General features: G+C 51.5%; 1 protein-coding gene across 1 annotated transcript in view; it reads right to left on the reverse strand.

Annotated features, from left to right (window-relative positions):
- The window catches only part of Cad96Ca (tyrosine kinase receptor Cad96Ca), a 99,700-nt gene extending 72,715 nt beyond the window's left edge, over positions 1–26,985 (reverse strand). Inside the window, exon 1 of the mRNA XM_089581526.1 lies at positions 26,506–26,985. Coding sequence (XP_089437652.1) covers positions 26,506–26,569 — 64 coding nt within the window. The 5' untranslated portion in view covers positions 26,570–26,985. The remainder of the gene's footprint in view (positions 1–26,505) is intronic.
- Positions 26,986–27,787: the final 802 nt, after the last annotated feature.

Consider the following 27,787-nt stretch of genomic DNA (forward strand, 5'->3'; position numbering starts at 1 on the left):
CGGTACTCAGAAAGTGCAGCGCTCCCACGTATTCATCTTTTCAAGAACCGTGTAACGAAAGGGGCGCTCTGCACGCCTCGAAGTTGGTTGATTTGTAAAAATCAGATTTCAGTTTCCAGCGGCCAAATAGCTGCGACGTTTCTCGTGAGTTACCCTGCATTTAACTAGATAAACGTAAGACGCTGCATGTTTCTGAAAGCCCAGCTGCCCGTAGCCAGAGAGCATGGAGACAACTCGTAGAATAACTTTCGGTCCAACGGCTGCAATTTGTTGTGTGCATTCAGGCAGACACGAGAAGTGTGTTTGGATTAACGCTGTCAGGCCCAAGTTTTGCACGGGTCTGGCGACCGAGGATACAGCAGCTGTCAGGACGAGGCCGCATATACCAACAACTCGGACGACGTCAGATTATACATAGCACTCGCATAATAAGAACAAGCCGCGTGACCCTCGAAAACGTGCAACAACGCGACTCTGTCTTGTGTGCGCGCAGCGGAGTGCGGGCCAATTGCACGCATGCACCCGGCGTATCGAAGTTCGTATCGCCACCGAGATCAGCGAGCTGCACGCGCGCAATGACAACGCGCATCTATTTCCGTACCGCTCTTCCGCGTCGCTCCTCGTCATCGGGGCGCAGCACCGCGCTCGGAGCCGGTTCCCGCGCCTTCCTGTCCCCGCCGAGAGCGCGCGGCCCAGGCCGCCTCCGCGTCGCCTCCCTTCGGCATCGAGGGGCGACCGATTGCTGCTCCGAGAACGCGCACTTATCACGCACGGGCGCAGCGGATCCGCTTCCTGCCGATGCCTGTCCATTGGACTCGGCGCGCTTCCAGCTTCAACGGGCTGCGCACTGGCGCTGCACTAAAGCTTGCACTGCAGGAAGCTCGCTCTGACTAGTCTACATAAGCACGAAATTTATGCCACGAGACGTTAGTGGGCGGCAAACGTCTAATCGGCGTGAACAGCAGTGAGGAAGCTACAATGCGCTACCTCAAGAAGAAGATGGTGCGCACAGTGGGAGGGTGTACTGCTCGAATATCCTTCCCTGCAACATCTCTCGAAGGTTTAGGTTTAGGTTTATGGGGTTCAACGTCCCAAAGCGACTCAGGCTATGAGAGACGCCGTAGTTAAGGGCTCCGGAAATTTCGGCCGCCTGGGGTTCTTTAACGTGCACTGACATCGCAAAGTACACGGGCATCTAGAATTTCGCCTCCATCGAAATTCAACTGCCGCGGCCGGGATCGAACCCGCGTCTTTCGGGTCAGCAGCCGAGCACCATAACCACTGAGCCACCGCGGCGGCATCTTTCGAAGGAAACATTGATTACGAGGATTAAGAGTATGCATGACTGCTATCCTTGTGGTGTGGCTTTCGTCGTTATTTAAGCCGGTCAATGATCGCGCACTTCAAATAATAAAAAAAAAGGCGCTCCTTCATTAGATTCGTGAATATAAGTGGTTGCGAAGCCCAGCAGAAACATATCTTCTGCTGCCCTAACGGCACATCCCCCCACTCCATCGAACAAAGTGAGGTCGCCTGCAACGAAAGGAGTTTCCAGACATCCGTCCACGAGTCGTCGTTCCGTGACATTCTTAGCCTGCTTGAGAAGGCGGGTCAACTGCGATCGCGCTGTTAAAGCGAACGATAGAATAACGGCAGCGATTAAAAAACAGCCCCGTCCCGCGCGCGCACCTCCCGGACTTCCTCGTGGCCCGGCATTCCTCGCAGGCGTTGCAGCGCGGAAACGGACGATCACTCGGCGATAAGGCACGCGTTGGCGCATGACCACCGGCCCGCATTGTGTTCCTGTCACGCAAGCGGGAGTTCGCGCACGCAACCCACCAGACACCGGCACGGCCGTGCCGAGTAACCGCGCTTCCCGGAGTGCCATGCCGCTTTCTTGCGCGTCACTGGCTGGTGTCGATCGATGCATGCGGGCTGAGCAATGGGTGAGTGAACCCGCGCAAAATGGGTGGTTTCGACGCCTGCTGGAGACCAGCAGCTCACAGGAAACCCGCGGTGAAGTTCCCCGCGTCGACAGCAGCGCAGTAACTCGGCCTAGCTGCCAGAGGAAAGGGCTTCGGACAGTAAGCACGGTGGTTTCACAACGCTACCTGCATCGTGTGTAATATTGAGAAACTCTATGGGATCGCTTAACTCGAGCCACGAGCGTCGGCGCTAGGCATTCGCAGCGCTGGTCATCGTTGCTGGAACACATCTGGCGCACCGAGCTCGATAAGGAACGATATATGAATCAGGCGCGCGTCTCTCGGAGTGGCATTATTTCTCGCAGAGCAGAATACTGTCTCGCTTTTGTAGCGACCCAGGCTGCTGTGGCTGGCGTCTTTGAAAACAACAGCTGCGGGTCCAGTGCGATGTCTGTGCGCAGGAATTCGAGCCGACATCTAAAGTCACAAATCGAGAAGCGCTTCGCTAAAAGCAGCAAAGCGAACGGAAATATGGCCACAGGCGGTAGCCGCGCAATGGAACATGCGCAACAACAACCGGCCCCTTCGTCGATCTGCAGTCATGCCTTCTTCCTAAACAAGTTCGGCGCACTTTGAGGGCCCTTAATTTGGTGATGTGTGTCATTTAGGATCGGTCCAGTGAGGTCATTCTTGTGCCAGATTGGTGGAGGGTAACAAGGCTCTCGATAGTTCTTTTCGATCGCTCCTGCTTGAAGTCAACACAAGTGGCCGACTTCTCACCGAACTAATACACCTTCTATTTCATTTCTAAGCAGCTTCTCGTTGCCGTGCAATGCGCGAATTCTTGCAACATTTGCTGGCGGATACTATCCCGTTCCGCCGGTCGCACAGCAACTGTTCTGCCCTAACATGAGCACAGCCTCGCAAGATGGGTGCGCCTTCGTCAACCCTCTGTAGCGCCCTTCAACGTTATCGGTGATGCATCACAGATCCTATAAACACTGTGCGTAAACAAGCGAATATTACTCGCATAGTGATGAAGGGGAACTTACAAGGGCTTCGGCTACCTTTCCTTTAGGGCACAGATGAGCGCAGGTGATAGCCCCGTGTGTTTAGGGGAATCCCTCTGAGGGGGTGCAGGTTTCATAAAACAGGGTAATTACTCATTAGCATCCACATGAAATCAGCCATACGGCTACAAAGGAAAGGTACACAGCTTTCCAAGAAGATTCGCAGCTGAAGAAAAATTTGTCCGCGTCCGGGGACCGAACCCGGGACCACCGCCTGTTCAGGGCACTCGCTCTACCAACTGAGCTAACCAGGACGGCTAGCAGATGGCAGGGCAGGGCCGAATAGTCAACACATCTCACCCTGTGGACTGCGAGAAAAACTGCTCGCCCAGGGAAGCCGCAACGCGACTGGACCAATGGGGACAAGCAGAACAATGACCTGCAGTTTTGCCAGAATAGACCGACATGCAAGAACCAGTCGGACAGAAAAAAAAATGGCAAAATGGGAGGGGGAGGGGTAAGGGTGAGGCGCCATGACGCCAGCATAAGAAGGCAAAGAAAAGGATTGCGAGGAACAGCACAGGAGACCGAGCATCACACAGGCGCTACATCTCGCGCTGTTCAAGTGCCTGCAAGGAACTGTGCAGTCGTAACAATGAGAGACATTCTACCGCCTTCCTTTCTTTTTCGCGACAGCTGAAGCTGCAGCCAGATAGGGTTTCGATGCAGAAACTGCTAGGAACATACACAAAAATGAAAAAGAAAAGAATAAAGGCAGCATTGATTCTTGCTGTGAGCCTTGAATGAGGCCTAATTGCAGTCGACAAATGGGCGCTGCAGCGCGGGAGACATATGGGCGGCCCGGCGCCGCCGAGGTCCGGCTGGGGAAACTTTGCAAGCCGAAAAGACGCCACGCACGCTTCGCGTATGAATACGTGGGTGAGGGAGACGGCAGACTGAGGTGTCAAATATGCATGGCCGCCTATTCACTCGCGCCTCCGTCTATGCGCTGACATTTTTCTTTCCTTCTGAGGGCTGTCGCTCGCGGAATCAGCAGTGCTTGGCGACAGTTCTCGTCTTTGGGCTTGCTGCGGTACAGAATCGTTTAGAAATCTATAGGGGCTAAACGAGCCCATGTGATGCATCATTACGGCTTCACTGCTCGTTCAGCTTCCTTGTCAAGGGTAAAATAGCAGTGCGCGGAACTGACGGAGGACTAGTGTTGCACTATAAGTGAGGATGCCGTTTTGCAAAAGAGGAACTTCGCAACTTCGTGTGTATTCGTTGTGTTCACTCTGGGTATTTCTTAAGCTTGATGCGCACAACATCATTCGGTCATTCGGTTTCGTGCTAGTTCACGACGTCCCAAATTTTAACCAACTCCAAAATTCCTGGAGCCTCACAGTCTCGGCAGCGCTAAAGAGCGACACAGTGGAAAATAAATCTTCCTCCTGGCATTATTTTTCCTCGGAGGGCTTCAGCTCTTCATTTCGCTAACTAATGGTTTTCCGCCAAATTTGGAGATTCAGCGCTCATTTCAGTTTTTTTTAGGCGTAATTCGGACAAACACACTGGGAGAACGAGACAACGACAGTTGCGATTAGAAGGTTGAAAGCATCATGCAACAATTATTAGCCCAGGCAGTCTCTTGGACTCTATTATATGTGATAGTGTGTTTATTCTCTTTGCTTTCCTTTGCACACTTGTTGCTACTTGTGATCATTGTTTGTGCACGCGCCAACTCCTGTAATGTCTTGCACCGCGAGACAACAGTATATGTAAATAAAATTCTGGCTTTCTGGTGATGAAAAGGTCCTAGGCAAGCAGAGCAGTGGTTCTTGTGAGCACTCTTAATTTGCGAGCTGTGCCCGCCTATATATCTGTAAAAAAATCAACAAGAAACGTCGACTTTGAAGCACTCGGTTCCTACAGCACAGAATATGATGAGAGCATGTGCTTGTGGGAGGTTTCTGAACCTGATCCAACGTGTCTGTATTCGCGTGCAGAATGCGTACAACACGCGATCTCCTGCTAGTGACGACGTCATGTTAGAAGACTTCAGGAAGTAACTAATAGCGGAGTTTGAAGACGTATCTAAGCTAAGATACCTTTCGACATGAAAAAATTTGCGAACTGCTCAATTACGATCCTTCGCAGTACACTGGCGAAACAGCTTTCTTTTGACGAACCTGGCTTTCACGGCACCGTGAAGAGTTTGGTGGGGCAGACTAAGGCCCACATGTCTTCGACGTTGGCTTCGCCCCCGTGGGCTGGAGTTGAACGCGTGGCGGCAGCGCTGGAACGGTACCGACGCCTTAGGTCAACGCGTATTTCAGCCCTAGAACGAGCATTTTCTTTACTAGCTTGCAGACCACCACGGCGTACTCGTTCATAGAAAACAAATTGTCGCAGCATCCCGTGGTAGCCTGAGCATTTCGGTGGGCCCCCCTTGGCTGCGGTACAGCGCGATGCTCGTGGCCGGGCGCTGATCGCGCGAGCGGTGGAGGGCGACCGCCAGAGCCGTGGCCGAAGACGTGTCGCAGATGGGGCGCGGTCCAGAAGAGCCGCGCCGCTCGGCGGCAGCCGTCTGGAGACACCTGCAGAGGGCGGCGCCTTCCCCAGGAAGGGGCCGCCGTCCCGAGCTGCTCGTAGTCCAAAACCAGTCTCGCTGAGTGTCGTCTGGCCTGGCGCGGCGTTCAATTATCTTCCAAGGCTGCCTGCTCTCCAGACGCGCCGAGGTTAGTAGGCGCTGGCCAGCCCTGGTCGGCGCCGCTCCCCTCCCCGGCTCCTCTTATTTTTCGACGCGCCTCATTTATTCCCTTCTCGCGAGCTGCCGAAGATGTCACACCCACCCTCCGCCCTCCGGACTGCTGAGCTCCTCCGGCGTACTCTTTGTGCAGCTTCGCCTTTTCCCGCGCTCTCTTTTCCTCTCTTTGTGCGCGCGCGTGCATTCCCGCGCTTTCGAGCGCCCCTAGCTGCTTGCCTCGGCGCCGGTAGCAGTTGCCCAGCGGCCATTTCTTCCACGTCAGCTTGGTCACCGGGGCCGCCGCTCCAGAGGGGGGCGTGGCGCCCCGGTAGCAAGTGCTTTTATTTTTTCTAACGACAGCCTTCGTTCCCGGAGAGAGGGGGCGACACTTCGGCGAAAGCGTTGCCGCAGAGCTCGTCAACCGTGGCTTCATTGCTGGGTGCGGCCAGGAGCCGCTCTCGCCGCTTCGGTTTCGCACGCTCCTACGGGCTTCCTATCATCAACAACGGTTCGAGAGGGCCAAGCGGATGCTTCTTCAAAAGGGGGGGGGGGGGGGGGGGGGGCAAATTGGTTTCGCTCTTTGACAGCCGGGCTGTGTCGCCCTGGGGCGAAGGAGACGATCGTGTCGCCTGCCCGGCCTGTCTCTTGTTTCTACATTTTCTTTTTCTGCCTCGGACGCCAATTAAGTTCGGAATCTGCCAGCAGTGCCTTCCGAAGACCCCCACCAAATGACTAGTTACGGACTTTGACTGCGGGAGACAACCTGAAAGGTCTTTGCTCTCGGCCGGTGCGAATGAGCGCGGCGCAGAAGACCCCAGGCGGAAAGGCTCCAATCACACTGAGTACAGACGGATGCTTCGTTTCTGCCCGTGCGGCGCAGCAAACTTCAGTGTAGCGCCCATGTGTTGTGGGTGGGACGCATCTGCTCAGTTCCTTCAGGTACTTGCTGTTGGTGAATCTTGTGATCCCCCGACGAACGAGGCTGCGCTCAGCAGTCACGCACCGTTCGGTTTTCTTAGTGGCTGCGCGGCCTGTGGGTTCTACCGTCTGTAGGACTCGCCAACTTATCTTGAATTACGTACACATGCTGGTGAATCGAACAGCTTTGCTTAGATGTAGTGCTTTTCCTGTGACCCAGATTTCTGTCAGCTCGTACAATGTGGTTCGACATTAACCTAATTTCGACTGTACGAAGAATAGTAGCCGTGATAAAGGGTAACGAAATTGAGAAAGTCACTTCGAGAACCTTTCTATCCTTTTCGTCTCATACACGCGTGATGCAGCAGGGCAGGTGATGCAATGTTTAAATTACTTCCGAGACGCTTGAGCTCCACGCACTCTGTTTGTGCGTCATTTTTAAAAAGGAAGATTTACTAGCCCAGCGGCACCGATTTCGCTGTGTCTGCACGAATGACCTTGAACAGGAGGATCGGAGCTGCGTAAGTAACCACGTGATGTACCACGTGAGTCGCAGCAGCTGCAGCCGCGCGCTCCGCCGTCGCCGCGGCCGCTGCGCGCTGCCTAACCAGTGTCTCGCTATGGACGAAGCAAGTCAGTCGGAGCCGACGTCCTCTAGAGTGGGTACTTGCAGACGTCGGGCCGAGTCTGATCATCTGGTCGGCATTGCCAACCGTGCGAGGGATTTAACAATTGATATGGAGCGTAAACGCGCTAAGCGGGCAGCCGAAACCGGAGAACAGCGTGAGCTTCGAAAGCAAAGGAAAGGCGCGTAACTGGCCCCCAGGGACAGTGGACACCTCAGTCGCGCTTTAAGCTACGTGGCGGTAGTGGCAGATGTGCGCTGCATGCGTTGGCATTGACAACGTTGTGGCAGAAATGCGGCACTGAACCTATAGGCCGTCGGCGTTCATTGTGTTCATTGGCGTTGGCGTTGCCAACATCCCAGACTCCGATGATTTTGAGAAAGGAAGGGCGCATAACTGGCTCCCTCGGTCAGTGGACGCCTCAATCGCGCTTTGAGGTAGGTGGCGGTGGTGAGAGAGAGATGTGGGCTGCATGCGTTAGCGCTGGCAACGTTGTGCCAGACACGCGGCACTGCAGCAATATGCCGCAGCGTGACTTCACGCTGGTTATGCAAGCGTGACTTTCGCTTGCATAACCAGGGTTAGCTGAGCTAAGCCGCAGCCATTTTCCTCTTGTCTTTCATTCGCACCCCAGAGGCCAAGAAACTACGGTTGTTACAGCCAGTAGCCATATACTCCATCTCATAATTTCCTTGCAGCACTATGGAGGGAAGAGATCTCCTCAGGCAATCAGGAGGGCACGTTGAACGTGTTCCTCCGCGCATCGTGGTCTGCGTGTCGTCTGATCGCGGCGCACACAGATGTGATTAAAAAACCTAGAAGCGGCAGTATTGTCGCTCGAAATAAGGAATAAAGCAACTTAATCGCTCGTGCGTTTTGTTATCGGCGCGATGAGACGAATCGAAGGCTCGGTGTCCCATTCATGACCAGTGAACGTACTCAAAGCAGCAGTAATAACGACGGATCCAGCACGAAGCGAGGGGTCCTGCTTCGATGGGCGCCGCCATTTTGGAAACGATATCTTAGCGCACGTAAGAGCTACGAACGATAAACTCGGCAAATAGCGTAAGCAACACGAACGCATGGTAATGCTAAATTTGAAATAGCGTTTGGTACATGCACACTACGAAGCCCGCTTTTCTTTTCAGCGTACGCTGAAAAGCCTATGCCCGTTTTATACTGGTACAACATTCTGCAGCGTCAAACGTCACCTTTGCACTCATCGCAGCTTTGATAGTGCTGCAAGGAACTACTGAGACGGAGTATACCCTGCGGAGACCATGACTGCCTTTGAATGTCCGGTAAGGCTTAACCAACGGCAGCGTCGCATGCTTTCGCTTCCGGCCGGAGTGAGTTGTCGACTTATCGAAAATGCAGAGGAGCGACGGACACTCGAATGTGTGCGTATCTGTGCACGTCCTTCCAGCGTCCGTCACAGAGAACTTTCGGGCGCTATTTTGTGTTGGGCTCGGCCGACGCTGCATGCACAGGTACCGTTCCTTGTCACCAGAGTGGCCAAAAAAAATAAAATTTTATACGTCGATTTTGCTTCATTATAGGAAAGTTATTTACTCTGCTAAGTGTCCCGAGAATTGTCACGGTTCCCTTCTGTTCGCGCAGTTGTTTTGCAATGAGCGCGTCAAAAAAAAAAAATGCATCAAACCAAAAGCCCCAGTTCTAAAAGCCCACAGTGGAAGTCGTGCCTACTTAAAGCGGGGCCAAATGAAGCACACGCCGCTCAACACGCAACAAGCACACATCCTCCACAACATTCAAGTTTCAGTCTCTTCACCTGACCAATGCTCTTCACCTCCTGATGGCATGATACAGCTCACTGTCGCAGCTGATCGAAGATTATGGCAAATGCAAAACACACTCCGCCCTCGTGTAACGCTTCAACGACAAGATATGGCGCAGTAACTGTCGCAAATCTCGGTCGACACCTCAACCGCGCCTTCAGGGAAGAGGTAGAGAGTCTTGGAAGGCATACAATTGAAGGTGCATATGTGCATATATATAGTGCATATATAGCCTCCAACTTGACTAGCACATGTAAGCTATATGCAACGAGAAATCGCGAACGCTGTAGGACAAGTGGTTGCGTCCCAGTTTTGGTACGAATGTAGCCGGCAAAACTGGCGCCACATTGAGGTCAGCCAGTGTGGGATATACCGGGTGTTTCAGCCAACACTTTCAAATTTTTTTTTTTTTTAAATAGGCTTATTGGTGTAAAAAGACGGCTTTCGCGGCATAGTCTTACCAGTGTTGGCGGACAGCAGAAAACCGGTGAATCGTGTTAAGTAGGAAGCTGGTTAACTAATTTTTTAATAATGAACGTTTAACTATTAGAGTTAGGCGCCTAGCTGCAATTAGATATTTGTATCCGGTCGTTAGTAATAGCCATATCAGTTTTTAGAATTTCGAAAACACGATTACCCTCGCTGCTGTGGCTCCACAAAATTTGGCTGCATCGTGCGAAAAATACATGCGCTATCGAAAGCATGCAGGCAAAGCAACCCCTCCAGTGCACGTAACTAGTCGAAAAAGTCAAATTTTGTCGAGCCACAGCGCCAAGGATAATAGCGTTTTCGAAATTCTAAAAGCTGATACGGCTATTGCTGACGACTGGCTACAAGTATCTAATTTCAACTCGGCGCCTAAGTCTACTAGATAAAAAGTTAATTATTAAAATTAGTTAACTAGCTTACTACTTAATACGGTTCACCGGCTTCCTCGTGTCCGCCAACACTAGTAACACTATGCCGCAGAAGCCATATTTTTACTCCAAAAATTCTATTCATTAAAATTTTTGAAAAGGTTCGCTGAAACACCCGGTATACAGAAGAACGAACACGTATATGACTGTCTGAAATGGCGGTGCTCGGCTTCCTGTGCGCGTCCTACGGCCGCTTGATGACGTCAACCTAGTTTTCTTGGCACCGCTGCTTTTTCTGCATACCATCTGTGAGCACACACCCTAACACACGCCGCGCGGCTTCTCTCGTAATGAGACTATTAATGCTTTCGCACGAAAACCGAAAAGTACAACCTCTACCTAGACCCGTTACCCTCCTCCTGCGTCCTGGAGTGCTTGACTCCACTCGGTCTTGGCAAATAACCAACAGGTCTCAGTGGAGCAAACGCTCTGGAGCGCTTGCTCCACTCACACTCCACACACACACACACACACACACACACACACACACACACACACACACACACACACACACACACACACACACACACACACACACACACACACACACACACACACACACACACACACACACACACACACACACACACACACACACACACACACGCGCGCACGCACGCACACACACGCGCGCACACACACACACACACACAGATATATATATATATATATATATATATATATATATATATATATATATATATATATATATATATTATACACACACACACACACACACGCGCGCGCATGCATGCATGCATGTATGCGCATCGATCAGCGCCAGTGTAGAGTTGCGACCAGAATAGTCGGGAACACGCTCCGGAGACCTGACTTCTCCCCGTCCTGCTCGTTTTGCGGAAATTAAATGAGAAGGTTTCTGCGTTTACGCTCAAGCGCACAACAGTACTTCTTTTCATAGGCGTCAAACACCGCTCATTTTCTGCTATAGGGAGGAGTTTGATCGCAGAAGCGTGTTCCGCGACTGGCCGTTCCTTCTTACATCGACTCCATTTGCGCCGTTATCTCCGTGAGATGACTGAATTTCACAACGGGAGATAGCCGGCAACTGGTGAGGCGCAGAGCTCCGCTGCATCTTCCCGAGCATTCAATTACAAAGCGCGCCGAGGCCGGCATCTTGGGCTGCGCTACAAACAAGTCAGTCCAGGATGTTGTCGTCCTCGTTTGCGTGGCTCATTGCGCTCGCTCGCGGACGCGGCAGCGAAACAACTAATGACATAAGAGAGCAGCGACGCCACGAGATGGCGCATGGGTGTATTCTAGATTTTCGGTACCGCTGAGATCCGGGATCCTTGAACTCTCCGGGTCGAGGCTCGTAGACGAGCAAGTCGGGCCTGCAGATTGCGGGAGAGGCGAGGCCGAATTTTCGGTGCGCGCGCGCTCGCTCCGCGAATTGGTGGCGCACAGTTTCCTCCCAGTGTATACGTTACTCGGTGTGCACCGGCGCTCGCACGCACTCGCGGCGCCAGCAGTGCGGTGCTGCATTGCACGCAGGCGTCGGGAGCTACCGTCGTCTCCCCCCTCCCCGCTAAGGTGCATCGCGTGCCGAACGAATCGCCGTGCAGCGGGCGCTGCTACAGCATCTGGGGCGTAGAGTGGGCGGCCAGCTCCCGTTCCCAGGGGCAATTTGAGCCTGACCAACCGCGTTAACCAGCTGAGCAGGCGCTTCGCGTCGGGCCCGGCGTCCCACATCCAGTGCGGCGAACGAGGTCATCAGTGCGCGGAGGAGCTGGGAAGACCCGCGTGGCACTGCTGCGGCCCAGCGGAGGCAGGCAACCAGTCCCGGGAATCGAGACAAACAATCAAAAAAGGGAGAGAGAAGAAAAAGAAAACGAGCGGCGGCCGGCAGCAGCGCGTGCGAGATATGGCCCATATTTGCGTCCCCGATATGCGCGGGGCCAGCGGCCATTGCACATTCTGGGTGCGCGAGCAATGGCCGCCCACGTCGCCCAGTGCCGCTGCAAGGAGGCGGGAAACTACTACTGCTCCTTCTCCTCCTCTTGCCGGGAATCACCGCGGCAAGACAGTGGCAGGCTCTGTTGTGCACGGGCGGTCGTTCGCCAGCCCCGAGGATCGAAACCTTCCGCGTGTCCATGCCTCGGCGACCCCTTGTGTGCGTCGACGGCTGACGTCAGCCAGGCTGTCCGAGGACAGGCCTAAATGGCTCATGGTATTCAGCGATACTTTTGGTGCCTGAGCCCTGAGTGTTTTGTGCAGGCCCTGCCATGGAACGTGAGCCTGGGTTCAAATGAAACTGGAATACATGCTGTGGGAGTGAAGCTTTGAGCTCGCCTCGATCCTTTCATAGTCAATCAACTTTCAAACTGTTGGCGATGGAAATGCGCAAAAAGAGTCACTATGAAAAGTTTGCGCGTCAAAAGAAACCGGAGACCACGCGGTTTCCATAATCATGGCTGTAGAACGAGATCGCGCGCTTAGATGTAGCAAATTTGGCGCGCGATGTCAACCGCCAGTTGACGATGTTCAAAACACGCGCTCAGTGTGCGGGAATTTCGCAGTTCGAGCGCTTTGGTCCGCTCGCAAAAATCTGCCGCTACGAAAATCGCGTCATCAGTGGTTTCGCAGGCGTTACAACTTTCTCTCCCACATCCTTTTCGGCTGCCCTGCTGATCCTCCCCCGCAGGGACAGCCCGCGTTATCAAGTTGGGAGGACTGGGAGGTCGTGCTCTCGTCTCCGGACCCGCCATCGCAGCTTGCTGCGGTGCTTCGGGGTGCCGACGTCATGGACAAACACCGCATGAACGTTACGACGTAGAGTGGGACCGTGCGGTGGTCCAGGGACCCAAGGGGGGTCTAAACACACTTGCCATGATAAAGTTTTTCTCTCTCTCTCCTTGAGAAATCTTAGGCGCAATTCCAAATGTTTAAAATTTGGTCCACGTTGAAATTAGTTATAAATAAAATTATCACGAGGAAAAACGCGGCTTCCTCTGTGCAATGCTGCGTCACTTCGACTCCCACAATATGTACTTTAGCATTCTTTTTTTTTACTTCTAGTTCATGTTGCGTAACACATACAGAATATGCGCGCTTCGGCTGGCAGCCACATGTCTGAAGACATTTCAGAAACGCGAAAGAGGTTACGCTATGAAAAAAAAATACTATGACAAATTTGGTTATTGAAGCTCTTTGGCCATGGACCTCTGGCCCATTAAAATCCACCCGTCATTACAAATTTTACTCTAAGAAATTTTGCAACCAACGTCCTGCCTGTCGGCAGTAGTGAACATACGCTGGAAGTGCACGCAAGTCGGCTTTAGTGCGATTTTTTTTATTACATGAAAAAATGCGTTTTTCTCTGCGAGACCCCACGCTGCTTTCAATAACGAGATATGGATCCCATCAATACTCTGAAGGCGAATGCGTGCGTCAAAAAGTGAGGTAATTGACAATGAAAACGCGAGTTTATTGCAGGAAGAAGGATTTAAAAAAAAAAGCACGAAACGCTATGCATGCTTTTTAAGCAGCTGTCCTTCTGAAAACTGGGGAAACCGATCCAGAAGCTTATTCATAACTGGGGTGCGTGTCTGGGCACGTGAAGGGAAAAAGAAAGCACGCATTGTAGCTCTGCGCTCAACATGAAACAACTGGCCTTATTCAATCCACTGCCACTCATTCTGCTTCCTGCATAGTTTAACTTCTCCTTTATGAGCGTTTAACAACCTCCCGATTCTTGGTCAACCCTACCATATATGGCAAGAGACACGTCGCCTTTAAAAGAGGCCAGCAACAACGGCTGCAACAGGTGTTACAACGTGAGTCATTGGGGGATGATGTTCGAAGCGAAGGAAACTAAGCGACAGGCGTTGCCCGCGGCTGTGCGACGAAGAAGCGCGACAAAGGCGGCGGCGCGCGCCAGAGAACCTACAAAACATCGTTGCTGAATTGGACCGTGACGTGACTTACTCCACAAGGCTACCAAACTATTTTGAAGGGTGATTTGGTGGGGCGCACTTGGGATTATTTTTGACCAGCCCATTTAATGCGCCCAGGGGAGTCAGGACATGGACGCATTAGAGTTTTTCCACCGACCGAATTTCGGCCCGTTGCAGTCAGGCAGCGACCTAAACTCCCTCATGCCCAGTGCAGTGTCATATGCTAAGCCTCTGTGGAGAGCCTCGGTTTCTATTCAAACGCAGCCCAAATTTTGGGACTCCGTAAGGGATCGAAAGGGACCAGAAATTTTCAGTTTGTGGCTTATAGTCGTCGTCGCCATAGTAGTAGTTGCACAACTAATAATGCATATGTTGTAACAAAAAACTCACTGACGTCACTCCTCTCAAACCATGTCATCCCGATCTGACCAATAAATGCGATCAACTCCTCCTGTCGAAACGCGCTGGCTGGAGAACTGATCAGTCTTCCCTCCCGCGTCTTGTTGATTTCGTGTTGTCAAGAGACCCATCTTTCCGGTCCTCTCTCTTCCGTGGATCCCCAACTCTGTGGTGTCGACTTCACTACGAAGTGGCACTGCTTATCATTTATTCGTTCCGCAAGATAGCGGGAGGTATGCGAGTTTTTCTTTGAATTTTTTTACCTCATTTCCTGATTTGCGTTGATCGCGTCTATAGAGAGGAACTGTGGTGCATTTACGGTGAAATTCTCTGATCGTGCTGCAGGCAGTCACCTCCAGGCGTCACTCACACAAATATTTTAACCTTCTAGTTACACGCAGACATCTCCCCACCGCTTCACCCGGGAACCCGCTTGCACAAAGCGTACGCTCCCGGAAGCACTGCTATAGGAAGGATAAACACACACTGGTCGAATCCAGCTGACGGCTTGCCGATGGCCTTCGGTCGGCGGCGCCGCGGCGCGCCCTGAGTAAGAGCATCAAGTGGTGCGAGTGCGGCCAAACGGGTTCACCTCAGCCCACGTAGCGAGATGCAATGGCGGCGTAATTAATTCGGTTCTTATCGGAACAAGTTGTCCCGCGGAGCGACCCGCAGCACCACGGTGCCAGGCGCGCTGCCGGGAGTCAGGGCCGCGTGACCGCCGCCGTCGTCGGTTTTTGCTCCTCGAGGGCCGAGCGAAAAGGCGTTCGGCGCGCGGGTCGCGGCAGTATGCGCTGCCGTCGTCGTCTCGGGGACGGGCGACGCGGAGACGACGGAAATCTGGGTGACCCCGATGCGGCGCGCTGCGACCGCGACGTGCCCCGCCGAGCGCACGACGCGACGGTTCCACTGACTGCGCACGCGCACACACGACCGCCGAGGCGCCACGGCGGGACCGCGCCGCGCTTGGGTTTCAGCCTCATTGAAATTCGCTTCTTCGAGCCCCGCAGCGGCATTCCCCAGCGACGCTGCTCTCGCCATGTCCCTGCTGTCAAGCCGCCGTGCCACGGGAGGAAGCACGTTCTGCCAGAGAGCTTGGTGATGCATAATGTATACCAGTTAGACCTTGCCTATCTTTCGCTGGCGACAACTGCCTGCCGCCAGCCTGCCGACGGCGCCTAACCAGTACTTATTCTTTTTACCCGTCTTTTTCTCTCTTGAATAGATGCTGCGAGAACGGCCTTGAAAATGGAGAACTAGCAAGGCGCAGCCTTCCACCACGGTTAGCAACTAAGGAGTGACCGAGCGTCTCATGCTCTTATGGCAGCTCCAAAGGACTCATGCGCCCACGTGTTTTCGTACTAAAGGGGAAAAAAAAAAGTGGCTGAGGCTTAGCTTAGGTTAAGCCTAGTCAGATGCGAAGCATATTGTCGCCGAGTTGCATATCGAGCACGCCGCTTGGCTAGACGTTCTTCACGCTCTTCATCAGTCTCTGTAGCACGCCGCAACTTTTGCTTCTCATTCCAACGAGCATGCCCTGTCTCCAGGAGGCATCTCTATCCCGTGTACGCCTAGCAGAGGCAGGCGCACCCCCTTGTATACCGCCGCTCCAGCATCACGTGTTCACTACAGCGCACCTAGCGGCAGAAGCAGGAAACACATTGGTCGCGACGCCTCGCGCAACGGCGCGAGCTGGGCCCCCGTTTCTCGTCTGCTGTGACGTCACGCACCACGTGGTCATCCTTGGTCACGACGCCTCGCGCGACGGCGCGAGTTGGGCCCCCGTTTTTCATCTGCTGTGACGTCACGCATCACGTGGTATGACATGGAGGTCACGAAAGGTCAATGGTAACGACACCGCCGCGCTCGAGGAGCTGGGTTGGGCTATTTTAGTATGCTTCGCATAAAAGACATGACCAGCTATAGATCGAGCGCTGTGCTTAAAATAAGTTTGTATTCTTCGGCCCTCTTATCTGTTGTCTTGGTGATGCGGTATCGATAATTCGACATGTGGAGGCATATAGGCCACGACGCTGCTCGTAAGAGCGTTTTACCACATAATCTCAAGTTCGTCCTAACTTGTCTGGAGCACATGATATAATACAATTGCGTTCTCTCTTTCATCTTTTTGGCATACCACGTACAGGCAATGACGCAGTAGAAATAGGAACTCACAGCCTTTGCTCTCCACTGAACGTAAGGATGGGAGGAAAGCAAAGGCCATGTATGTACGAGGCTACTGGCCTATAGGGCCGGCATCATATTTAGGCACGAATGCTACTCACATGCTTCTAGTTTATTATACGCCATTCTTGCGTACTCGGCTGAAGGGGAACATAGAAGCCGCCTATATAGTTAGTCCGCGCCAATGGCACGAGTGAAACCTTATCGTATACGACCGCAAGCGCCACACCCTGCGCTCTTAAAAATGCGCCATATATGCGTAAAACCCATCGCCCGTTATGAGCAAGCTTCGCACCTGAAGCTTGGCGTAACCAATCAAAATTTGTTACACCAGTTTCTTGTAAATTCACAAAGTGCTTGTCGAGTGTAATTAAACGCATCAAATAACGCCTGCCTTTATTCAGTACCATATTTCTTCCCTTTGAGAGCATTACGAGCCACCTCTGCGACTTATATCTGCGCCAGGCATCCCTCTGTTTCTGATTGCTTCTTTGAAGCTTCAGATATGCATCACTTGACAACGCTTCCCCTTCCGATCCCCGCCACGTGTAGTAGCTTTCTCTGGTCGAAAAGAATAACAAAGAGCATGAAACAACATTAAAAAAAAAACTATATTCAAAAGATCCGGTATCCATGCCGTAGGTGGTGTCTCAACATAAATTCTTGTTCGATTAAGAAAATCTAAAAGTTAGAGAAAGAAGCAGGTATCACAATATAAGCGCAATTGGCGTCCGACCAGCAGGACTGGAGGAATGATGACACCTTCATGAAAACAAGATGCAAAAGCAATGTCTTCGAGTGCCTACTCAGCGATATACAAAGAAAAATAAGAGGGAAGAAATACGCCCGCAGCATTGGTAACGATGGCTGCCTACGCTACACGGGTCTTTCGACGATATTCTTGCACATCCGACCGCCATCACCGGCTAGCTCCGCAAAAACGTTCAGCAATTACTCCAAGGACTCGGGTGAGGGAAGGTGGGGCTGGTGGTGGCGGAAGGGCTTATGGAGACTGTGCGCGCAATATCTGCCTGGGGAAAAGATTGGCAAGTCCGGTGTTCGCGGAACGCCGTGTTTTCAGAATCTGCGGTGCGCCAGAGCAGCAACCAAATGGAGATAAGGAGTACGAAGGGAGGCAATGATGGGCTGTTAACGTTGGTCACACGGTGTGTATACAGTTGCACGCGCCGTGCATGAATCCCTTGCGTGAGTCGACAGAGGCGCAAACAACCGTCGTTTACCACGGGACAGTCACACTCGCTAGGGCGACGGTAACAACACGGCTCTCTATGCTGCTGCCGTCTTTGAAGAGCGCGATGGACGCTGCGGTGCACGTCTCAGTATTACAGCCACGGCGGTGATCATCAGTCCCTGAAATACCGATAAAATAAGGCTGAATTAAGGTTCAATTAAGCCGCGCGCGCCGACGCGATGGTTGCCGGCACGGAGCGCGGCCGACGCCAGCAGCGCACCCACGCCGAGGAAACACGGAGGCGGCGTCCGCGGAGTATAGGCGCAGGTGCTGCACAAGCGGTACGCGACTCAGCGACCGTTTTTCGAGTGCCGCTACATTCTTATTTCTTTTTCGTTTGTCCCCTCACTTCGACAAAGGCGGCATGAATGCAAATCAGAGGAGACGTGACACAGTTGCATCACGCGCGGACCTGGACGCGCCTTCGCATCTTCTTTTCCTCTGGCGCGGGCGAGCTTGGTGGCGCGCATCCAGGAGACGGCGCGCACTGCCGCACGACGCGTGACGCCTGGAAACCGGCGGGTCGGAAGGTCGCCTCTAGGGCGCGCCCCCTTCTTCCTCGTGGTACGTAGTGGTACTCGTGGTTTCGAGCAGGCGCGACGACCAGCGACAGGCGCGACCAAAGCTAGCGGCCAGTTTCTTTTTCCTGGAACGAGCGCGGCGCGTCGTGCTGAACGCCCAATAAAAGCAATAACGCCGCCTGAGCAATTGCGCAGGACAAGCAGCGAAGCCTTGGGCGGAAACCGGGACGACGATTCCCCCGCGACGGCGGCTCGATCTCTCCGCGCTTTTGAGGAAACGGCAGCGCGCGCGGGTTCTCCCCGCCGCCGCTGCTAGAAAGGCCCGCGGAGATGCGTGCGGCGCTATCGGCTTGCGAAAACGGCGTCTGCGGCTTCCGAAGTCTGTTGCGTGACTACCATCCCGTATGTGCTGGAATCGGGGATCTGTCACCTGCCTCCCTTTCCTTATTCGAGTGGCTGCTGTTCTTCAGCGGCAAGGAATAACCGTTAAAAGGGAGTCGCTTATTCCGAGCGGGATCTCTGGAATGCATACAGCTACATCAACAGGAAGGAGAGATATCGCACACTGGTTCCGCCGGTACAGGCGATGGCTGTTACGAGCTGCGCCTGTTTCTGTCTTTAGTCCTCCGTTTTTGGTTGCACGACTGGCAGATCGAGGCGATCTCATTGGGCATGAAAAAGTATAATGCCTTTATCTGTAGCCGAAGCTGCCGGCACTTCCTCTTTTCGAAGCGCAAGATTCCTGGGCCCTCCTCTCGCGCACAGGTTTCCAGTTTTCCTTAATGGTTTCCAGTTTATGCTGATTACCGTCTCGGCACACGAGGCCGGCCTGATATTAACTTAAAAGGTTTCCAGACAGCAGCAACAGAACTCCGCTGCACGCAGTTAACAACGGCGTTGGTGATACTAAAACCAGATCTTGGGACTTTAGAGCAACCAGTTAGCCCTGCAAGTATTTAGTCTGATAGTCCCGTTCATCATCTCCGCAGCGTTGGAAACGAAGCTCATGGCCAAGACGATACTGTTTTTTTTTTTGTTTTTTCGTACCATCGGTTGCCTCCCAGGATTTGCGACATTAGCGATAAACAGGGCGCGACAGATCAGTGCCGCCCGAGAGAGGCCGCATACAGCAGCTTTTGAATTGGCTGCCTCGATGTCGCGTTTCTTTGGCAGCTTTGGCACCGTGGCGACGCGTGTTGTTCGAACCGGAGGCGCCGCTTTTAACCACAAGGATCGCGCCGAAAACTATAATAGAGAGAAAGCTTCATTTCATTTCATTTAATTTAATCCTAATCTGCAATAAGACTTTGATGTCAGAAAGCATTTTTGGACTCTCTCGAGTGTAAAAGAAATGAAAATGCTGACTTCCGAAAAAAAAAGTAATAATAATTTCATGTGGCTAAGTCAGCCAGCGCTGCAAAGTGGCAGAGATGTCGCCACCCGACCAAAGTAACGCTGCATCGACACACCTACTTTTAAACGAGAAGTATACGCAACAAGTTCTCAATTGAGGACTGTGCGTTATAAGTTATCATTACTTTCTCGGTTCATTTCTTCACTCCTGTGCCAGCAGTCCCTACCGCCAGCGACGTAAGTGTTGGTAAGTATCAAGCAATCTATGTCGTCACTCCTGGTTTCAGAGGTGGTGGATGCCGATGACACAACAGGTGAAAGAATAAATCCGAACAAGGATCGCTACAAAGTGCGACCCCAGTGCGGTGCCCTCTAGGTCGCTTCGCGCAGCACAGGTGCATGAAAAGGTAACCGAAAATCCCACTGCCAGGGCTCACGGGTCTTCATAATGAGCTTAGTGAATGAAGCCACCCGTGTGTTAAGCAGGCATCAAAGTACACGCCATTTCACATCGCGTGAGTAGCGAGAAACTATCGAAACTCCGAGAGAAGTCCTGGTTTGGTACGGCATTTATCCACTGTTCACTTCTATAATAACAAGGATGGAAAGCAGGGTGTGTAGAGCTTCTAAATGTTGGACCACTTTGAATGTTGACCTTCAACAAATCGGCTTATAGGTAATATCGTATCTGCCAAACGGAAGTGTTTGCTTTTTTAGTCGATGCAGCAGATTTTCTTGAAATCAACCATGAAGGCACTCAGCTATACTAAGAGAATAACCCCCAAATATTCTTAAGTGTGGTTTTTGAAGAAACTTGCAAGTTTAACATTATATGAGAGTTCTGTGGTGCGCACATCCAGCTTATAAGCATTGTTCGTCAACCACATTGGATATATCAAAAAAAGATGATAATGAGTAAAAATTAATGGCTGTTACGCCGGAAAATGCATTCTGAGTAGGCAATATAAACAAGGCATTACCACTCTCAGGCTGCCTAAAGTTTCCCACTTGTTCAGCATCTCCAGGTCACTTTCAGTGAATTTTGCGTATGTTTTTAAGCCGTCTTTTTCTATAGAAAAACATTTCCAAATAGGCCGTTTGGGTTTATAGCGCTCTCTAAGTAGACAGTGACGCAGTACGAGCCTGATCGTCGCTGCTTCGTAGGGCTGCATCAAAAAAAAAAAAAAAAAACTTCAAGAAATAAAACGATGATTGGAAGTGGTGCTGCACATTCGCGTGCCATTCTTCTACGGCGTATAGGAGCTAAGCTACCAGCTTGAGCATGGCTTGAGTCTTTTCAGCTTAACAAGAAAATCATGCCGCGAGCGTTTGACACCGACAAAATCGGAGTGATCGCTTTGTACCGCCAAGAAATTCCCTAGAGAAGAATTGTGGAGAATACCCGAAGAGCGCTTTCGACAGTGAGCACAGTTTTGAAAGCTTACAAAACTGAAAGTAGACTCTCGGACCTTCCTCACGGTTCGTGACCAGGAGAAAGACCTAATGATTATTGCAGTCGCCGTAAACAACCCTGTTTTAATAGCCGAACAGATCAAAACGAGCTCGGGCTAAACGTTGATGTTCAAGTGGTTCGACAGCGCCTCCACGAAGCGGGCCTTTAAAGCAGAACAGCCTTTGATTCCAGATCACCACAAAGCCGCCCGTCTACATTTCGGACAATCGCATAAGGATCTGTGGAGGATTGCGTCCAGGTGATGTTCACTGATGAGAGCACCACGAAGGGTCACGATAGACAAAGTATGGCGTCAAGACAATCAGTGGTAAGCCTTTGCACCCGTGTTCTAGAATTGTGATGCTCTTTATAAAGATGTGGTCCCGAATTCGTTCAGTTAGTGCGGCTGTTAGAGTTTAACGAGTACAACCCGACGACGAATGTTACATAAGGGTGCGACCTCCGAGTTCTTAAAGGACATAATATGTCAAATAAGAGTTTTAAATAAGAGTTCTCGGCTAGCTTGGCTACTTTTTGGCTGCTGCATGTTATGAATTAACGGCTCGAGGTGCATTCTAAGCGAACGAACAAAAAAAACCATGCAATAGTCACAACGCGGTTCCTGTTTTAGTGCCAGATTTAGCTAAAATATACAAGAAAAGAGTTTAGGTACATGAGCGATTGGGCTAAGCGCATTATACAACTTTGAAGCGCGTAAACACGCTTTAAGCGAACAAGCCTCAGCAGGCGCTGCTCCAGAATGTGTGGGGATCCATTACAGCCGATGAGTTGGGTCCCCTTATACGACTATATGAACGGTTCACTGCAGCTTGGCATAATTACTAGGAAGTTATCATCAGCCAGCCACGCCTGGCGCTCGGAATACACACGTGGTGCGATAGCGCTAGCCGGAACAAGATTCTAGCCCTATGGCGGCGCCGACTGAAAGCTCGGATTCGCCTAGCGACAGCCAAGGCATATCGCAATTGGATAAGGATCCTCGTCCTAGCGGGCTGGCGCTAGGCTGCGCTGGTTGTGCGGACGGCTACGTTTTCCTCTGTTCGCGTTTCTTTCCATCGCGATAGTACGGATTCGCCCATCTATGTCATCCGAGACGTTGGCCGCCGCCGCTGGCCTGCAGGCACTTTATTTTGAAAGCTGAGTTAAAGGTCGCCTCGATAAGAGATGGCTTAGATTTCGTTCCGAGGGGCTCCTTCAAGAACCCCGCTCACGCGTGCACAGATTTCTCGAATAGCATTTGCGCGAGAGGCAAAGTATGCGTTTCTGATTTCAGACTGCTACATTACGAAAGCGCCGTTGTAACTCGCCGCTCATTTGCGCCACAAATGCAATTCAGCTCTCGCCGTGTTATTACAGCTGCGCCTGTTGATGAAGACGTTAATTGTTTCATTTAAATACTTCCTACTTTGAGCGTGTTCGTTCGTTTCGCTGATTTTTCTAGCAGCGTTAGGTTAGGGTACCTGCATTCAAGACCCACCTCTTTACTGCGCTGATGGGGCTGCACTTGAAGGAAAAACTTAGTGAATTTCAGTCGGTACTTTGCGCCGCCGCGGTGGCTCAGTGGCTATGGTGCTCGGCTGCTGTCCCGAAAGACGCAGGTTCGATCCCGGCCGTGGCGGTTGAATTTCTTTGGAAGAGAAATTCGAGGCCCGTGTACTGTGCGATGTCAGTGCACGTTAAAGAACCCCAGGTGGTCGAAATTTCCGGAGCCCTCCACTACGGCGTCTCTCATAGCCTTAGTCGCTTTGGGACGTTAAACCCCATAAACTAAACTAAACTAAACTAAACTAGTCGGTACTCTATCGCGACAGTAATGCATATGTTGCCTCAAGCTCGACTGCTTTTTACACGGCGCAGCTGCAGCCACTATGTGCTGTTCGAGTTTTCCTAAATAATGAGCGCGGCATGGAAGCGCTGCAACCCACTTGTTTCTAAGAGCGCGTGCTGATGTATGAGTATGCTGTTCAGTCTTTGTGATTCAATTCATAGGCACATAACTGTGGTGAACTCGTTCGCTTCTGCCTGGTAGGTTTTGCATAGCTTGTGCCCGTTTGAGTGTCGGCTTACGTACCAGGCTTTGCGCAGGGTATTTTGAAGCGCTTGTTCAATAGCGGGTATAAGAATAAATGCTGCGACATCCTCCTTTTTGGATCCCTGTGTAAGACGCACTGAACGTGTATTTTATGGGACTGGCATTCTCAACAGCTCGTAGCGAGTCAATGCGGATATGTGGCACAATTCTTCGAAGTCTTCTGTTACAAATAATGTAAAACGAATACCATACAGAGATCAGTATTGGGTGTAACAGTATTGCCATACAGAGATCAGTATTGGCTGTAACAGTATTTCCATACATAAATCAGTATCAGTACTGGATTCAGAGTAGAGTGCTCCAGGGATTATGGGTATTAGTCACAATGTTCTATGAAACCACTTAGAATTTGTCATGCGTATTTGCTGAAATAATGAAGCCGGCGTGATAGCTTGGTGGTTACCGTGTTCGTCTGGCGACCTGAAAGATGGAAGTTCGATCCCGGCCTAGGCGGTCGCATTTTGATAGTGGCAAAATGCTAGAGGCCTGTGTACACTGCGCAGGTGGCCGAAGCTATTCAGCAGCCCTTTCACTACAGCGTCTTTCATAGCCTGTCATCTTGGGTCTTTGAAGCCCACAAAACCAAACCAAAGATCAAGATTACCTTTCTGGAATGGCATAGCCGGATATCCCTTCCGTTGTAATGCACACGTGTAGAGATGGAATCGGACTCTTTTTTTTTTCAGTTCCTCTTGTATTATTTATTTTCTTTGCGCTGTACAGCCAAACATGCCCAGATGAATGACTGCAGACAACAGGCCGCAAGAATGCTTCTGAGGAAAGTAGCCGCACCGTTACTTTCAACATTTATTTCCATGTGGTGCATTCTTATGGTGCATGTATTGCGTATTCCCAGCCTGAATAGCTTGAAAATAAACTCAGTTTGTAAGTATATTGATCATGTCATTTGTGAACTCTGTGTGACCTTTTTCAACCGTTGTATACTGTCTGCCTATCGGCAGTCTATATGTAATGGTCTACTAAAGCTTTAGTACACAGAGGTCTATAGACTGTCACTGACAAAGGTCTATAGCATTGCCAGGCCACATACCTATGGAATGTCTATAGACAGTCTATAGTCATATGTCTACTGGACCAGTAGACTTTTGTCTGTAGACTGTCGAAGACAGAAATCTGCAGGAAGTGTATGGCCATAAGTCTATAGATCGTCTATAGTCTGTCTATAGGTCTGTGTCAATTAGACTTTCAGTAGACATTTGCCTATAGATGGTCTATAGACAGAACTCTATAGGAAATGCATGACCATAAGTCTATAGACTGTCTATAGACCTGTGTCTGTAGACTTCCTATAGACCTAGACTTTCAGTGGAGATTTGTCTATAGACTATCTATATACACATGTCTACTAAAAGTGTATGGCCATAAATCTATAGGATTTCTCTATAGACAGTCTATAGACTTAATAGACTAAAGTCTATAGACAGTCTATGGACTGTCTAAAGAAATTTTGTAACGGTAGTTCCAGTAGCGCTGGAGGCCGTTTAATGTTTTCTCACGCCCGCTTCACTAGTAAACTGCGCCCGAACGCCGATCACCATTTGAAATTCCTATCGCCGATGAAAATATATACGTTTACGCATTCCTGATCTGATGATTCGTGGAAATGGGACGGGAGCAGTTGGGTTCAATATCTGCCTTACCATAATACTCTACTTTGGGCTAGTTGCCTCACAGTGAAAGTACCCTAAAGTACTAGTACCCACTCCTCACCTTATGGTTTAGACATCGTTTAGCCCGATGTACAAGCCTGTTCGGGTGTCATTTTCTTTTGCTTTCTAGATGGGCGAACTGGTGCACCAACTTTGCTGAAGGTAACTAGTACTAGCCGAAGGGAACTAGAGATGTGCAAAACTTCGCGAAGGAGCGTTGCAAAAACAAGAAAATACATCCTACAAAATGATCGTTCGAAACATTTCCATGTTAGCTGCAGGCAAGCACTTAGGTGGTTACTCAGTGGTATCCACTACTGCCGCTTAAAAGCTTGACTCAGACTTGAAGGGATGCCAGTGAAGCCGCGCCTGGTTCGAAATGTGTCACAGAAGACGTGTACGTCACCACACCCACAAGACTGCATGCATTCACACGCAACATATAATATGGAGTACCCAGCATCTGAGCCCGTCACAACGCTTGTGGTGGACTCAGATCTTGAGCCGCAGCTATGTCACAGCTTATTTTCGTGTTTCATGTCTTTATGTGGTGCAGTCACAACTAAAATAGGACCTCTTAAGAAGTGCTGTCGTCAATGCACCATCAACACATTTCCGGCAACTGCGTTAGATTACACTGAATCTGTGCAAGAGCACCATGCATGGGTTTAATTTCGGCCACCCACGACAATGATGTCGCAACGACAGTATAATCGCAGCTTGGAGAGCAGAACCGGCGAAATTAATATTACTACGCTAACCATTTAATAAAACGTCGCGTATTATGCTTCCCCTCAAGAGGGTTCGAACATGTTATCCTTTGAAAAAAGAAAAAAAAACATGGCCTGTGACAGAAATACTGCGCAGACTTCATAGCCACAGCGTCTGCGGACCTTGCACATCATCTGCGCCAAAATATTCGCTCTTTCACGCCGTTGAGGCTGCTACCCTTGGTATATGCACAGATTTGTATCGATTCGGTGTGCCTGGTGCGGATAGGGCGCTGAATCCAAAGCATCAGGTTGCCTTAGCATATTATCTACAGGCAGGCACTACAAATTACTGGGCAGGAAGGCGATAAACACTGACCCCTGGAAACAGCGAACCTCATTTCAGCTTTTACTAGTTGGCCCCCATGTTTGCACTGTCCAAGGAATACCATTCTGGGCGATTTCCGAAATTTCGTTGAGTGCAGTCAGACTGTAGCGTCCACAATGGTGAGCTTGGAGCAGTGCGGAACGGAAAATATTTCAGCCAAATACAGGCGGGCGCCGTAATCGTTTGGTTCAAAGACAAAATGAGAACAGCAAAAGATCTCGGGGAACTAAAGTAAACGCCAAGTGCAAAGCAGCCTACGAGGATGAACTTATGCGTGATTTTGAAACAGTGCATAAATCCTGCAGTGTCGAAACGACCGCCGCCCCGGGCCATCGCCAGGAATCTTGGTCCCAGCAGCGGTCGGGGGTCTCCCGATACAAAATCGCAGCATACAACGCGATTAAAGCGCACACTGGCTGCAGAAAGGTGATTCTAATCATCCCAGAGATGAAAGTAGCGTTTTCAGGAGCTGGCCGTCGCCGTTGCCAGCCCTTGACGTTTCAAATGCGTGGTCCCGGAGCGGCGCGCGTAGGTTGAACAAGGGGCCGTTGGGCCAATCCGAATGGGGGCGGCGAACAATGTGCAGCATGCCGTGGCGCGCACTCACCTGACTGTAGCATCGAAGCCAGCACGCATCCGAGCAGCGCCAACGCGCCCGACGGGGCCTTCATCGTGTCGCCGGTTCACCGAGCGCGGGCAGGAGCGCGTGTACAAGAACGCACGGGGGGCACACTGAGCACGACGAGCGGCCGTATCCTGCGTGGTGGTGGTCGCTGCCGACACTGGGCCGCGGCTGCCGCCTGATCAGCCAACGGCACCGCAGTTCCACCGAGTCCTCATGGCACTGCGCCAAGCCGGGAACATTGGGTCATCGGCGAAGCACCACGACAAAGAAGACCGCCGCAGCTCGCTGGCCGAACGCACCTTCCACGCACTCTAGCTCGTCGTCGAACGCTGTAATTTGGCGGAGGAAGCTCTCCTCTCCTGGGTCACGTCTTGGAGACTCCGCCTTCGCGCACACTGGCTCGACGGGATGCCAGCCCGGCAGGGCCGCTCTCTCTCCTCGTGCCGCGGGGCGAGGGGCCCTTCTTGGAAGCGCGCCACCTACCTGCCGGATTCCTGTTGCCGCCTCGTGGTCCCGGCTCAGCGCGTCCCTCAGCTGCCGCCGGTGAGCGGACGACGCACGGGAGTCGCTTTAAACGCGCCTAAACTGGGCCCGAGCACGATCGGCCGCCAGGTGCGCAAACGCCAGCGTCTGCGCTGCTAGCTCCTTAAGGAGTTCGCAGAGGAGCGATAGAAATGGCTCTACACTGCGACTGCGGAAGGGTGCTGGCGCACGAAGCAGGATGATGGGCGCAGCCGTGGCTTTGTATTCGTTCATATGGTAATGTGAAGACGCAATGTGGACGTCAGCCCTGTTCAAAAGCTTTCCACGCCACCGGCTTTGCTTCTGGCCACTGCCGCTCGCCTCGCAACGCATCCTCCGCACTCCGAATTTCCGGAGGATGAGCGGCGGAGCTTTCCTCCTCACCCCTGCAGGGCTTAACCAGGAACGTTACCGGAGCTCCGCTACACGGACCACCAGAAAACCCGAAGGACTAGGAACTTTTGGAGAAGGGCGGTACATCTCCGGCAGGAGGAAGATGACGGCGCAGGAGAGATACTATTAAAACAGCTCTTCGCGATAGGCCAGTCCGTGCAAAACTTTCCGTCGAATAATGGAGTTTTAATAATGAATAAAGATCCAAAGATATATAAGACGTTTTTCGCAGCTATTTTCTAGTATGTTGCTCAACTGCCTCCAAAATACACAAAGCGATAAGTACTACTGCAGTGGCAATGGAGTCAGAACACCAGCGTTCGTTATATTCGCCAGGCAGAACAGGACG

This window comes from Amblyomma mixtum, chromosome 3 (genome assembly GCF_055824585.1).
Source record: "Amblyomma mixtum isolate Tamu chromosome 3, ASM5582458v1, whole genome shotgun sequence".
Classification (NCBI taxonomy): Eukaryota; Metazoa; Arthropoda; class Arachnida; order Ixodida; family Ixodidae; genus Amblyomma; species Amblyomma mixtum.